The sequence below is a fragment of the Gaeumannomyces tritici genome (genome assembly GCF_000145635.1).
Source record: "Gaeumannomyces tritici R3-111a-1 unplaced genomic scaffold supercont2.6, whole genome shotgun sequence".
NCBI classification, from domain to species: Eukaryota; Fungi; Ascomycota; class Sordariomycetes; order Magnaporthales; family Magnaporthaceae; genus Gaeumannomyces; species Gaeumannomyces tritici.
Window position 1 is genome coordinate 399,513 of NW_008804550.1, and position 13,645 is coordinate 413,157.

The 13,645-nt window shown below is 57.7% G+C and overlaps 4 protein-coding genes across 4 annotated transcripts; 1 reads left to right on the forward strand and 3 right to left on the reverse strand.

Moving 5' to 3' along the window:
• Positions 1-585: 585 nt before the first annotated feature.
• Positions 586-2,251, reverse strand: GGTG_10488 (ssh-4; the record flags this gene model as incomplete). The annotated part of the gene is made up of 3 exons (XM_009228361.1): positions 586-1,514; positions 1,583-1,888; positions 1,993-2,251. 3 exons carry the CDS (start codon positions 2,249-2,251, stop codon positions 586-588), a joined length of 1,494 nt encoding a protein of 497 aa, XP_009226625.1.
• A 46-nt stretch (positions 2,252-2,297) lies between these two features.
• On the reverse strand, positions 2,298-4,035 carry GGTG_10489 (hypothetical protein; the record flags this gene model as incomplete). Its single annotated transcript, XM_009228362.1, has 5 exons — positions 2,298-2,631; positions 3,317-3,474; positions 3,560-3,701; positions 3,783-3,866; positions 3,977-4,035. The coding sequence occupies 5 exons, from the start codon at positions 4,033-4,035 to the stop codon at positions 2,298-2,300; spliced, it is 777 nt and encodes a 258-aa protein (XP_009226626.1).
• A 984-nt stretch (positions 4,036-5,019) lies between these two features.
• Positions 5,020-7,679, reverse strand: GGTG_10490 (phosphatase DCR2). Its single transcript, XM_009228363.1, has 4 exons — positions 7,237-7,679; positions 6,267-7,121; positions 5,650-6,179; positions 5,020-5,576 (listed from the first exon to the last, which is right to left on the reverse strand). Exons 1-4 carry the CDS (start codon positions 7,249-7,251, stop codon positions 5,279-5,281), a joined length of 1,698 nt encoding a protein of 565 aa, XP_009226627.1. The 5' UTR covers positions 7,252-7,679; the 3' UTR covers positions 5,020-5,278.
• A 1,821-nt stretch (positions 7,680-9,500) lies between these two features.
• Positions 9,501-13,645, forward strand: GGTG_10491 (transportin-2). The gene is made up of 3 exons (XM_009228364.1): positions 9,501-9,807; positions 9,893-12,520; positions 12,585-13,645. Exons 1-3 carry the CDS (start codon positions 9,706-9,708, stop codon positions 12,684-12,686), a joined length of 2,832 nt encoding a protein of 943 aa, XP_009226628.1. The 5' UTR covers positions 9,501-9,705; the 3' UTR covers positions 12,687-13,645.

Consider the following 13,645-nt stretch of genomic DNA (forward strand, 5'->3'; position numbering starts at 1 on the left):
CTACCGACCGCCGCCATGAAACATGCGCGCACCCAGATATATAGATCTCAATTTCAACTCACGGATCGGGTTTACACAACCGAGTCTTCGGCAGGCGGAACAGATCATAGCCGCCTCGTTGCAACCGTCATGTACCCGGGCTGATGGAAGGAGACGCACACTTTGAGATTCTAAATGAAATGATGGGAGTGGAAGATGGACAAAATAAAGGAAAGGGTCGTGCGGGTATCAGTTGGGACCAACTCTGCGGGGTCCCCTTCCGTTTTCTCCTCTGCTATGCGTGTATTTGAGAAACAGGAGCAACAAAACGCGGACAAAAAGAAACTAAAAGATTCGCGACCTTCCCAGGTATGATCGCTGATGCTTGACCAGTCGTTGGTCAGCTCTGTGCTCCACTGAAGGAGGCTTCGGTTGAGAAGCGCCTTGTGCAGCGCGTATTATATCGACAGTTCATGGCTTGAGCTGAACTTGGCGTCAAGGCACCTGTGCCCATTGGATGCTGGCACCAGTGCCATCGCCAAATGACAACACCCGGCTGTCCAAAGTCGGAGCATAGTCCAACTGATGGACTTGAGCCGGTCCCTTCTACCTCCGGTTTGATATGGAGCTGGCACTCCGCTCACGGCCAGCGCCCTGTCGGACCGCATCGCTGTAGCTTGGAATCGGCGGGCCGTCTGTGTGGTTGGTGGCGGAGCGTGCCGATGCCGTGGAAGCGCCGCGACTCCTACCCGGGATAGAAATCAGAGGCGCATCCTCACTGTCGGTGCTCGTACGGCGGCTCGAGCTCTCCGAAGACACGGGACTCGTATACTCGGGAGGCGGCTGCAGGCCAGGGTCCTGTACCAGAAGCCCGGTGTTCTGGTTGTTCGTGGACGAGGGCTGGGCTGCAGGCTCGGACGAAGAGGGCATGGCGGAGCTTCCGCTTGCCTCGCCCACCTCGTCTGTAGGGACCAGGTGGGCGAGGGAGATGTCGGTAGGGCTTCGGATGGGACCCGGGCTCGTGGGTGGCATGGACCTAAAATTTCCAGACCGCGAACGGGTATGCTGATGTGCGTCGTGAATATGCTGCTGCCTGGGGTACGGGAGGACCGAGACACTTTGCGAGTGGCCCCTAGCTGGCGCATAGCCGTCCTTCCGTCCGGACTCGAGCAGAATGCTTCCCTGCTCGGACCCGTACGGCGGCGGGGGGGCCAAGGATCCCGTCATGGGCGCGAGACCCCACTTCTTGACATTGGCCTCGATAAAGACGAAGCCCGACTGGCCAAAGTTGACGTGCACGACGCAGGGCCCGTTTGCACCAATCGAGGGGAAGAAGTTTTGCGACTTTAGGCCGTGGACAACATCCTCGAGCCGCTTTCCGTTGCGGGTGAAGAATATTGTGCCGGTCCGCGGCCGGTACCCAACTCCGATAACATCACCCTGGACGTACTGCGGCCCATAGTTGGTGCCCGCAAACGGCTGGTTGAATCGACGGGTCCCGTTTGACAGGTACGCAACCGAGTACTTGTGGAAACCTGCAGGTAACGTCAAGGTCAGTGACAAGCACGTCACCGAGGGAACAAGGGCGAACGGCAAACCATACCTGGCAACCTGAACAGCGGATACGGTTTTGTCGACATGCCAATACTCAGCAGCGTGTTATCGGGCTTCTCGTAGATCTTTGTTTCCCAGTAGTAGACCTCGTTTTGTTTGGGGACGGGGAGGTTGCTCAAAACACAGCACTCGGAATCAAAGAACTCGATCTCAGTACGCGCCTCGACGAAGCAGTTGGCGATCTCCAGCTCGGGTTCGAACTCCCAGGCCGACACACCCTTCTCCTGGATGGCGAGGTACTGGGAAAGTGATATATCGGTTTGCAGCGACTCGGGAGGGTTGGCTGTGATAAAGGCTAGATAAGACCGATAACCGCCTCTGATTAGCCGACGATCCCCAAAGCCAGCGAGGCTAGGCGATGGAAACAACGAGTAGCAGCAAGCACTAGGGGGGCCGAACCTTTTGCTCTCAAGTACTCTGTCCTTTGCATATCATCCATCGACTCCAAGGCATCGGCCTCCTCCCTGGCGAAGGCCTGCTCGTCATCGAATTCACCGGGCCTGCCGATACGGTCGAGCAAGATCCGACCGGGGGCCGTGTATCTCAGGACATATACGACGACAAAAACGAATGCGATAAGGATGGCAGAGCCAAAGGACGACAACAGGCCGATGACGACGCCGTTGATTGGCGACGGCCGAGAGTCCGCCGGCGGCATTTTCGGCAACGTTGCGACGGGGCGCGGGCGATTGGCAGCTGGACGATTACGGGGCGGCGAGGCAGCGAGTGGAATCGACAGCGCGAGCGACGACGAGGGTCGTCTCGCGGCGGCGGCAAAGAGTTTTGGGGACCGGTTGGGCGTGGTTTGGCTTCACTCTCGGTCGGGCGACGGAAATATGCGGGATGGTGGCGTCGCTGTTCGGGGGTTGAGCAGCCGCCGAGTCGATCGCTGTCACCTTGCCCTTGGTTCTGCGCGGTTTGACGGAATGCAAACGTAACGCGGGTCCAAGTGCGTCGGGCGTCGGGGGCAGCGCCGGGGCGGCTGTCGAGTCGACGCGGGGAGTCGAGGGCTCGGTCGGGTTTGTCGGATGGGGGCGTCTGGGCCGGACGAGAGGGAAGAGCGAGGGGGGCGGACGGATTGAGATTGGGGCCGCTGCAGGTGTGCAGATGATGAGAGAGCGTCTGGTCGACTGGGCTAGGGGCGGCGGGTGACGGGTTCACAGAAACGGCAGAGTGTTGGGTGTGTGGCGGGCTCCACAGCCAGGTCGGACCTCCTCCTGCCTCGAACAACGTCGCCCAGCACGCGTGCCTCCACTTCAATCTGACGGGTCCTGGTGCCGCTTGAAAAAGTCCCAGCTGTCAAGCTCGCCGTTCGCATGAAATATAGTTGGGTAAAAAGAATATAAAAGAACAAAAAGGAGTTTGAACTAAAGAATCCAGGCGGTAGCGCGGGAGGATTTGGGACACGCGAGTGGCAGGGACCGGGCGATGATGGCAAAGCAGTCGAGACAATTGACAAGACGATTGGAGCAGAAGGGACAAAAAGGGGCAGCAGGCAAGGGGAGCTGCAACGATTGGAGAACTGAACGAGGAGGGGGGAAATAAGGGAAAGCAACCAAGGCAAGAGAAGAGAAGCGAAGAATCAAAAAAAGGAAAAATGCCACAAAAGCTGCTTGCTTGTTTGGGCGCACCGATGATAACAACAGTACAAAGTGGTGAGCTAGCCAGGGAAAGGGAAAAAAAAAAAAAGATGGAGCACAAGGAGGAGCAGGGCGATGCTCACCCAAAAAAGCACAGCAGCGCCGAGGGATAATGCCGTTTGTGGTGCGGGCGCTGCGACTCCATGACAGCGCGCGTTGCCCAGGCGGTGCAAAGCCCCGAAGGCTCGGGCTTGGGAGGAGCGTGGGAGCCACCACCAGGACCCTGGCAGGCGGGGGCGCCCTGCTAGTGCAACCAGCGCGTGTGTGCGGCTGAGCTGACGCTCTGTGCCAGAAGAGAAGTGCGCACCGCGGGGAAGCCCATGCACCACTTGAGCCAAGAGCGGTTTGGAAACTTGCATTCCTGCTACTTGGGGAGCCTCCTTTTCGACGGCGTCGTCAGCCTTCTTCACCCGCAGAAGGCAGCCTTGCGAGACCTTGCTGCATGTCGCAGGCTCCTCCTCCAACACTCTACATGTTGCCGCCTGCTTCAGTTGATGCGCTTGACATCAACGAGGGAGCCCTGACCTTGGTAGGGTCCTATCCACAGACCTGTCCACAAACCAACAGCCCACATCGATGGCTTCGTCCACTATTCCCCATGGCGTGTTGGCGCTCAACGGGGGCGCCTCAACGCTGGAATGGCAGAGTGGGCTTAGCGGTTCATGCAGGGGTCCCGTGCTGGTTGGTGGCTACTACAGTGCGACGACGCAGGCTAAAAATGGACTTTGTCGGTGGTTTCAAACCTCAAGGCGCATTTGTTGGTTTCAAGCATGTTCATTCTTTCCCCAGGCTCTCTCTCCATTTCGCGCGGCAGACAGCCGGTCGGCTAGGATTGTTGCATTGAATCGCCATGGCAGATATTAATACACGGCGGTTCGCTAACGAAAGACCAAAAAAAGTAAAGGGATTGAAATGGCCAACAAACATAGCCCTGTGCTGCAGCCAACCAAGCCAGCTTACTGTAATCCAACCGATTGGATAATCCGATCCGTCCAATACCTCCCACCAGGCACGCACGCAAAGCATGGATTGATCCTTGGCCCAATCGAATCCCCCAACGCCCATTCAACCGGTCGAGTCTGGCTGCATGTCATTCATCGAGCCAGAGGGAGACACCTCACCGCCACCGCGTCCCATGTCGTGCATCGCCCGCTCGGCCTAGATTCCCGTTCCCGCCCATTCCTTCTCCTGTTCCACCTCAGGGCGATCACGAAGTGGACCGCCCGACAAGGGTGCGGTCGGATCCATGTGCCTGACACGGGAGGAGGAGGAGGAGGAGGAGGAGGAGGGAAGGGGGCCCATTTGCTGCGTCCGACAAAAAAAAATATACCCACCCGCAGAAGCCGTTGAGCGCCGGCGCGCAGGTGATGGAAAGGAACAAGACCTTCTACCTCCTACCTACCTACCTCCCGTTTTGAGACAACCCGATCGATTTGTAGATAGCACGCTACTCTTGGGCACACCTGGAGGTGCAAGGGATGCCACAAGCCCAGGCACGGCAGCCGGCTCTCCAGCCAGCCACCAGCCCGTGCCGCAGTCAGATCTGGCCCCCCCTTGCATTTGGCCGTGCATGATCGGACAACTCGTCCGTTATGTGGGCAGGCTTTAGTCTGCCGGCCGCCGCATTCCGAGCGAGGTTGTGCTTGAGATCGGTGAAACAACGACCGCGCGATGCCTACCGCCTGCAATCGACCGGGGGCATTGAACGACCGCATGTGAACGGGACTTGTCCACACAGGCGCGACCAACAGGCGAACCATTGCCTCATTTGTGTGTTCCCTTAGTTATTCTAGAGGCACAGGCTTGCCGCCGGACAACCCAAAAGTATCTTGTTTTCCAAGCTATGTATACACTTATCTTGTTGTTTTTTGCGTTTCCAAAATGAGGTATGAGAACCCCAGAGTACAATGACGCCGGAACAATGCAGAGCGTGCCGGCCTGCTCTCACAGACAAGACACAAACACAGACGCGACAAGACAACGCGCACGTAAAGAGTACAAGTCCGTCATCGGACAACACCCCGCCCTGAATTCACATGCGCGTGTTATTGCCCCTCCTTGTTCTCCTCCTCTGGCGGAGGCGGAACATAGTAGGCCTTGCCTTCCTCGACGACAATCTGCTCGTCGATGCGGGCCTTGAGCGCCTCGGCATCGCCGTGCTCCACCCGCTTCCACGTGGTGATGCGGCCCTCGTTCATGTCGAACTCGAACATCCTGATCTTGCGGTCGTAGCCGCCATAGCCCGCGTAGCCGCCGAAGCCCACGCCCCCGGCGTAGCACATCCACAGCTTCGGGTTCTTTTCCTCGTCCATGGATAGGGTGCAGTACTCGTTTACGTGGTCGCTAAAAGAAAACACGCGGCGTCAGCATAATGTCGAGGTTAAACGGGCAAAAGATAGATACGTATTCGACTTACTGTCCACAGCTGACCATGGCCACCCCCTGCTCGACGAGCGCATCCCTGAACCCCGAGTTGAACATGGGGGCGGTCACGCCCTCCTTGAATACGCCTACATATGGTTGGTCCGGTGTGCGGTACTCGGGGAGTGGAATGTGGATAAAGGCGACATCAAGATGCACATGAGTATACTCGCGATGCTTGTGCTTGAGCGACTGCGCCGTCTGGGAGAACCAGTCGATCTGCGACTCCTTGAGCCAGTCGTAGCCGGGGTACTTGCGCTCCTGTGGCGAGTAGGCGTGCGTATCAAGCAGATAGACGGTGATGGCCGAGTGTGACGAATGGCCGCGCGCGAGGATCTCGATGTAGTAGTTACCCACCCCGTCCACGTCCTCTGGGCCGGCCTTGGAGAGCGAGTAGGGCAACGATTCGACGATGGCCATCTGGCTGGCCCGCGACAGCGTCTTGCCCTCGTCGTCGTGGTTCCCGAATATGCTGACGTAGGGGATCTTGCGCTTGATCAAAAGGGTTGCGTACTTGAAAATGGCCTGAAGTGTAGTTGCGTATCGAATCGTTAGTACACCGTCCACTCGACCAAGACCCGCCCATATATTGACATCAACGCCTAAACTCACCGATTGCGCATCCGGCGCAGTGCCGCCATTGACCTGATCGCCACTGAGGACGACGAGGTCGGGCTTCTCGTCGTCCAGTATCCTGTTTACGAAATCCAACGTCCTTGGGTCCGCCTCACACTTGCCGCCGTTGTACGAGTCCGGGACCGCGTCTCGACATTTGCCCGTGCCCGTGGCCAAGTGCAGATCCGCAATCTGCATAATCTTGAACTTGCCATTGTCGCGGATGCGCGGTACCGGCTTGGGAGGCGGTGCCGGCGGGCTTCCTCTTTGCACGGTTAGGTGCGCGCTGGGAATCTTGGAGCCTGCGTCGAGCAGGAGTGGGGTGCCGACGATGTGCCAGCCGTCGCGCACCTCGACCGAGTCGTCGCCGAAAAGCAGGTCGACACTCGTGACCACGTTTTTGCTGTCGCTGGCGTGGCGCTTGGAGGACCGCTTGAGCCAGATGCCACCGGGCCTAGACTCCCACTTGGCGTCGTCCTGGGGTTTACCCTTTGTCCCGCTGGTCGTGGGATCAAGACGGCCAACAGTAACATCCAAGACGACCTTGTCCTCGGCCTTGAGCTCCCCCTCCTTCTGCCGGCGGATATGCAGCCATGCGCTCGTTACCATCCCCTTGCCGAGGTACAGGTCCTTCTCTACCCTGTGCCACACTAGCGGATCCAGCTGGCAGGTCGAGAAGGGGTTGACGCTCGAGCACGTCTGTATCGTCATGTCTGTTATGACCAGGCCGACATGGTGGGTCGGCATGTATTCGTGGATCGCATCGGGGAGCACGCGGAAGTTGCGGTCGAGGAAGAAGATTATGATGAAGGCCGCCGTCGCCGCCGTTGCGACCTGAAAGATGGTGCGTACCTGCGCGACGGGTTTCCTGTTAGCCGGCCAGCCGAACCGCACCGCCGCCTCGCTTCCGTCTGTCGGCGCCGGCTGTCGCAAGGCAAAGAAAAGGGGGGCGGGCTAGAGAACTGACGATGCGTCGCGTCATGATGGGCGGGCCTGGCGCAGGAGCACCAGACGTGCCGCTCTACCTGCCGCCGGCGCAGGAGGGTGTGGGACGAGAGGGACAGCGCTGTATGCTTGCTGTGCAGGTGCCAGCAGGCATCTTAAGACCGCTTCTGGGCTGGTGCGGTGACCGCCGACGCCACGGGCCAGGAGAATTGGACCTGCAAGTGATGGGCCGGGGCGGGTGCGGGTTGGTCGGCAGGGCCTGGCAGTTTGGTTTCGTAGAGACTAGTTGACTTTTCAGCGCTCGTGGACTCGTGGGCTCGTGGGCTCGTGTGATTGTTTGCTGTCGGGTACGATGCTTGTCGTTGTCGACGTCCAACACAAATTGGATCGCCCGTAGACCCTGTTTCCTTGATCCTTTGATGGGCAAAGAGACCACAGCGCAAATCTGGGGTAGAAGATTGTTCGATCAATCAACGGTGGAGTTCAGGGTGCCGTGGAGCCATCGTGGCCGGGAGCATGACCGCTAGCCCGTTTGGGCGCGCTTCTTTCCCAATGCGGATTAGGCCGCGTCTGATCAAGTCGGCAGTGACAGCCCACCTCGCCGAGGATTCCGAAGGCGAGTGCGTGCGAAGCAGACACGTCATTTGCCATTCGCAAGCGCACAAAGCGCTTGGTCATTACATCTTTAGATCCGTGAGTAGTACCTGCGACCTTGTGATTAATAGTACAGAGAGTTATAATAACCGACCGAGCTATAATGCTTTATGCATGGGAATCTTTAACATAGTTCCACGTTCCACTTTTTGAGCTCCGTCCTGTTGCGCTCTAGGTGGTTGATGGCCACAAACTCCGGGCTTGGATGTTGGTTAGATCGTCCCACATTGTGGTCAAGATTCTCAATACATTTTGCCTGCCTAGGTTCCTGGGAGGTAGGCACGTAGGCAGACTGCCGTCTCATACCAACTGTCCAGCTCAAACGGGACAGACGGGCCGAACAGCGGCATGGTGTTGTTGTCTCAATGCCAACAACCTTTTATGGCAATGTCAAGTGGTGTCACGTGGGCGCACCTTGCATATATACGTGCCATGACCTGCCCATGTGCACACCAGGCTCCTCCAGGTGTCTCACCGGTCCTCATGGGGGTCTCGGCCACCTCCACGTGCAGTCAAGAGCAGAGAGAATCTCTCAGCATCGAGGATGTACCGCCTTGTCAACAAGTATTCCCGGCTTGAGGTTTACCTCCCCGCGTCATGTGGTGATCCGTGATGGTATTCAAGATTCAATTTTGGGATTGATAGTTGCTGAGCAGTGTCGCACAACAACGCTGTGTGGCCTCGTACGGGAGACGTTGTTTTCCATGGCCAGTCATTTAAGTCGGTGGCTTGGAGGTCCTAAGGATTAAGCAAACTTGTGACTGCCGTAAGGTTTCTTATCTTCTTTCATTGTTTTCCTTGCTCTTGGCATTCATTCCCGTTAGCGTTCCCGTTACTATTCTTGTTATTATTTCTGTTATCATTCCCGTTAGCGTTCCCGTTACTATTCTTGTTATTATTTCTGTTATCATTCCCGTTGCTATTCTCATTCTTATTTTTCTTGTAATTCCTATTTTTATCATGTTTTATTCATGTTTTATTCATGTTTTTATTCCGGCTTTTATTCCGGCTTTTATTATTTTCCTAATTCCAACCTAAGCAACACATCAATTCGACTTCTTGACCTAGTCAAGGTTTCTATGAAACTCCGACATGTCGACCAACGTTTGTCAACGTGATCACAGGTAAACTTAACGACCGACTGGTCCTGTTGCTGCTGTGTGGTTGCGAGTGCGTCAATGAGCGGGAACCGCGTCAATCCCAATTGATCTTCTCGACCCAACAACCAGAAACAGACTGGACCCCCTCAATTGCAGCCAAATCGGGGCACTGCACTCGCTGGCGCCTTCCTCACTCTGCGCTTTGGCATTGTTTAGGCGGCTGCAGCGACTGGCAGTTTATTGCTCCTTCTCTCGCGCTCTGTTGATAGGTAGTCCCTATTGTGATGGCTCCAATTCCCCGTCGCTCTCAATGGTCTAGGTTGCATCTGGCTGGTGCCCTCGCTTTTTCGCAGTGGAGGGGTGCTCCGCTCACCCCTCATCTGGGCCTGACCTGTGCTCGCTCGCACCGATTGAAATCATTTGAGCTCTGCTCCTGTCCCTCCCCCACTTCGTCGCCCTGCCTGCGCCCGCCCGCCCACCAAAAATCCCCCAATGACAGCCACCACGTAAAAGACTGCAATCGGCCCTCGTAGCAGTAATACCTACTAGGCGCCAGTCCCTCACTCTCTCTGCGTGGTGCCTCTGCGTGCCTTCTCCTCACTCTCGGCCCTGCGAAGAAGAGGAACACGATCCAGACAAAGAACCGCCACCCCTGGCGACACTCGCTAGCATTTCGCGACCGCAATCCTCTGCTCTACCCTGCTCTGCCCGCTCTCTGCGAGCACCACGCCGTCAGAATGGCCTGGCAACCGACCCAGGAGTCCCTGCAGACTCTGGCAGGATGTCTCAAGGACTCCCTGAGCGGCTTTAACAAGGACGCGCAGAAGCGCGCCGACGAGGTGAGCACCCAGCCCGCGCGCTCCCTCACGCGCAGGCCGCTGCGCCCGTCAAGATTGAATCACTGACAAGCCTCCGGCCCTCCAGATGCTAGCCCAGGCGAAAGCATCGCCCGATATTAACAACTACCTCGCCTTCATATTCTCGTCAGCCGACTCCCTGCCCGGCCTCCAGATCACGCCAGGAGACCTGCACCTCGTGCGCAGCGCCGCGGGCATCATGCTCAAGAACAACATCAAGGCCGATTTTAAGCAGATCCCCGAGTCCAGTCTAGACATGGTCAAGCAGGCCGTCCCCATCGGCATCCAGGATAAGAACATCCAGATCCGGAACTTCGCCGGCAACATCGCCACGGAGCTGATACGGAGGGGCGGCCTGTTCAGCTGGCCCAGCCTCCTGCCCCAGCTGCTGGATCTATTCAGCAACGAAAACGGCCAGGTCTCCCCCGAGGGCCAGGAGGGTGCCATCTCGGCAATGGCCAAGATCTGCGAGGACAACACCAAGGTCCTGGAGCGCGAGCACAACGGCCAGCGGCCCCTCAACTTTCTCCTGCCCAAGCTGATCGAGGCCACCAAGAGCCCGCTGCCCAAGGTCCGCACGCATGCGCTAACTGCCATAAACGTCTTTACGCCGCGCAAGTCCCAGGCCATGCTCACCTCGATCGACACCCTTCTGCAAGCCCTGTTTGACCGTGCTGGCGACCCCGATGTCAATGTGCGCAAGGAGGTCTGCCGTGCCTTTGTGCGCCTCGTCGAGACCCGACCGGACAAGCTGCAGCCACACATCGCTGATCTTGTGTCGTACATTATCAGCCAGCAGAAGAGCGAGGACGAGGAGCTGGCGGTCGAGGCCTCCGAGTTTTGGCTTTCGGTCGGCGAGCACGACAACCTCTGGAAGCTGTTGGAGCCGCACATTCACCAGATCATTCCAGTCCTGCTCGAGTGCATGAGGTATAGTGGCGAGGATATTGCGCTGCTGGGCGGGGCTTCGGATGACGAGGACGAGGAGGACCGCGAGGAGGACATCAAGCCCCAGTTCGCGAAAAAGACGCTGAAGCGGGCCGTGAACGGCGAGGTTGCTGCGGGCGACGATTCCAAGGAGGGCGCCGAGTACCAGAAGCTCGAGGGCATGACTGACGACGCCGAAGAAGGAGAGGTCGATGACGATGATGCCGACGGCGACGAGAATCCCGACGAGAGGTGGACGGTCCGGAAGTGCTCCGCCGCCGCGCTGGATGTGTTCGCACGCGACTTCAAGGCGCCCGTCTTCGCGTGCATCCTCCCATACCTCAGCGAAAACCTGAAGCACGAGGAATGGCCACACCGAGAGGCTGCCGTCCTGGCACTCGGCGCTGTTGCCGACGGCTGTGTTCAGGTTGTCACTCCACACCTCCCCGAGCTCATCCCCTACCTGATCTCACTCCTCAACGACGCCGAGCCCGTCGTGCGCCAAATCACCTGCTGGACTCTGGCGCGGTACTCGGGCTGGGCCGCCCACCTCGCGGACCCCAGCCAGAAGGCCACCTACTTCGTTCCCATGATGGAGGGCATCCTAACCAAGATGCTGGACAAGAACAAGAAGGTCCAGGAGGCAGCCGCGTCCGCCATGGCCAACCTCGAGGAGAAGGCGGGCAAGGTGCTGGAGCCGTACAGCGGGCCTATCATCACCCAGTTCGTGCAGTGCTTCCAAAAGTACAAGGACAGGAACATGTACATTCTCTACGACTGTGTCCAGACGCTCGCCGAGAGCATTGGCCCTGTCCTGGCCACGCCCGAGCTTTCGAGCTCTCTGATGCCCGTGCTGATTGACCGATGGCAAAGGGTCTCGGACCAGTCGCGCGAGCTGTTCCCGTTGCTCGAGTGTCTTTCCTACGTGGCAATGGCCCTCGGGGACACCTTCTCGCCCTATGCGCCTCCTATCTTCCGCAGGTGCATCAACATCATCCACCAAAACCTCGAGCAGTCGCTGGCTGCCAAGAGCAATGTCAGCTTTGACCAGCCCGACAAGGACTTCCTGGTCACCAGCCTGGACCTCTTGAGCGCCGTCATCCAGTGCCTTGTGGACAAGAAGGCCGCCGAGCTTGTGACAGAGGCGCAGCCTGCATTCTTCGAGCTCCTGAGCTTCTGCATGGAGGATCCCGCCGACGAGGTCCGGCAGTCAGCCTATGCCCTGCTGGGCGACTGCGCCAAGTTCATCTTCCCGCAGCTGCAGCCGCACCTGGCTACTCTGTTCCCGATCCTGCTCAAGCAGCTTGACCTGGACAACATCTTGGATGAGGAGATAGACAACGGTTTCAGCGTGGTCAACAACGCCTGCTGGAGCGCCGGTGAAGTCGCACTGCAGCACGGCAAGGGTATGGCACCCTTCGCGTTGGAGATGCTTCAACGCTGCGTCGAGATTGTGTCGAACCCAAGGGTTCCCAAGAGCGTGTCGGAGAACGCAGCCATCGCGCTGGGCCGCCTCGGCATCGAAAACTCGGACGTCATGGCGCAGCACTTGGATGCCTTTGCTCGGGACTTCCTCAGCGCCATGGACGAGGTTGATCCTTCCGAGGAGAAGGCGACGGCCTTCAAGGGCTTCGCCGCCACGGTCGTAAAGAACCCTCAGTCCATCGAGGGTGACATCCCCCACCTCTTCACGTCCATCGCCAGGTACTCTGACCTCGTGCACCTGCGAAACCCCATCAAGCAGGAGCTGCACGATGCCTTCAAAAACGTGAGTTGACTACTTTGGACAGGCACGCCTCGTCCAAACCCTCTGCTAACATGTTTGCTGCCAGGTCATCAACGTCTACCAGCAAATCATCCCACAGTTCGACTCATTCCTCGGCCAGATGGATCCGCAGGACCAAGCCAACCTCAAATCCATTTACGGTATATAGCCAGCTGCTATAGCTCAGGTTTTGATGGCCGAGTATCCGAGCTCGCCATCGCAGGTGGCAGAGATGGCCTTTGCGGGCCCCAAACCCGGCCCAACGTAGATAGTCTCCTCTTTTTTTTCTGATCTTTCGCCTTATTCCACATCCCAGGCAGTCATTATCTGTCCTGCTTCCGGGACACGCGGTAGCCTTTGCACTCTCTGTCTCGAAAAAAAAACAAGGGGGATGGTTATCAAGGACGTGACCCAAGGGCGTTCGGATGTCTTTGAAGGCTTTACCATCTGAACACCTCGCGCTTTTCTCTTCCGGTTTTGAGCGATGACCATCTAATGCAGCGTAATGGCCGGGCGATGTTGATGGTTCTGGAAAGATGATATTGGCGGAGGAGGACTTCTCACGAGCTCGACTTCCTTCTCCCATGTCTTCCTTTCCCCGTTTGCGTCGCTCCTAAGAAGCTGCGGGCGGAAGCACCAAGCGATACGGCCCGGCATAGTCTGTGTTGGCTTGGCCTCGGTTGTCCGCCTGGGGTCTCGACGGTTCCATGTTCAAGAGGCCACAAACAGGCGGGTCAGAAAGTCTAACAAGCGGGAGGGACCGTGGCGATTTCTGGAAGGGTGAACAACAATGGACATGTCGGCAACGATGGGCTTGGGAGACGAGAACCATGGGCTTCCCAAGGCAAGAGATGTGGATGGATCTCTGGAGTCGTCACGTCGACCGGTTTTCCTGTCATTCCACCCGTTTTTTTTCATTTTATCTTTTACCTGCCCCATCAAAGGCAGCCCGTGCTCGGCGCAAGATGTTACTGGCTGGCTGGCTTCCCGAGGAGGAATTTAAGGAAAACAGAACAAGACCGCCTAGGCTTGATAAAGGCGCACAAGGAGTGCGGCCATGTTATCACCTATCCCCGGTCTTGTTGTAAGCTCTCGTTTTGAGTTTCAAGCAGAAGAAAGAGCGAAGCC

What these genes read in the sequence shown, in the direction of transcription:
- GGTG_10491 (XM_009228364.1), top strand. Translation starts at nt 9,706, where the DNA reads ATGGCCTGGCAACCGACCCAGGAGTCCCTGCAGACTCTGGCAGGATGT. An exon ending in CGCAGAAGCGCGCCGACGAG is followed by an intron (nt 9,808 to 9,892) that starts GTGAGCACCCAG and finishes CCGGCCCTCCAG; the next exon opens with ATGCTAGCCCAGGCGAAAGC. An exon ending in TGCACGATGCCTTCAAAAAC is followed by an intron (nt 12,521 to 12,584) that starts GTGAGTTGACTA and finishes GTTTGCTGCCAG; the next exon opens with GTCATCAACGTCTACCAGCA.
- GGTG_10490 (XM_009228363.1), bottom strand. An exon ending in CTGCGCCGGATGCGCAATCG is followed by an intron (nt 6,180 to 6,266) that starts GTGAGTTTAGGC and finishes ACTACACTTCAG; the next exon opens with GCCATTTTCAAGTACGCAAC. An exon ending in GCCATGGTCAGCTGTGGACA is followed by an intron (nt 5,577 to 5,649) that starts GTAAGTCGAATA and finishes GTTTTCTTTTAG; the next exon opens with CGACCACGTAAACGAGTACT.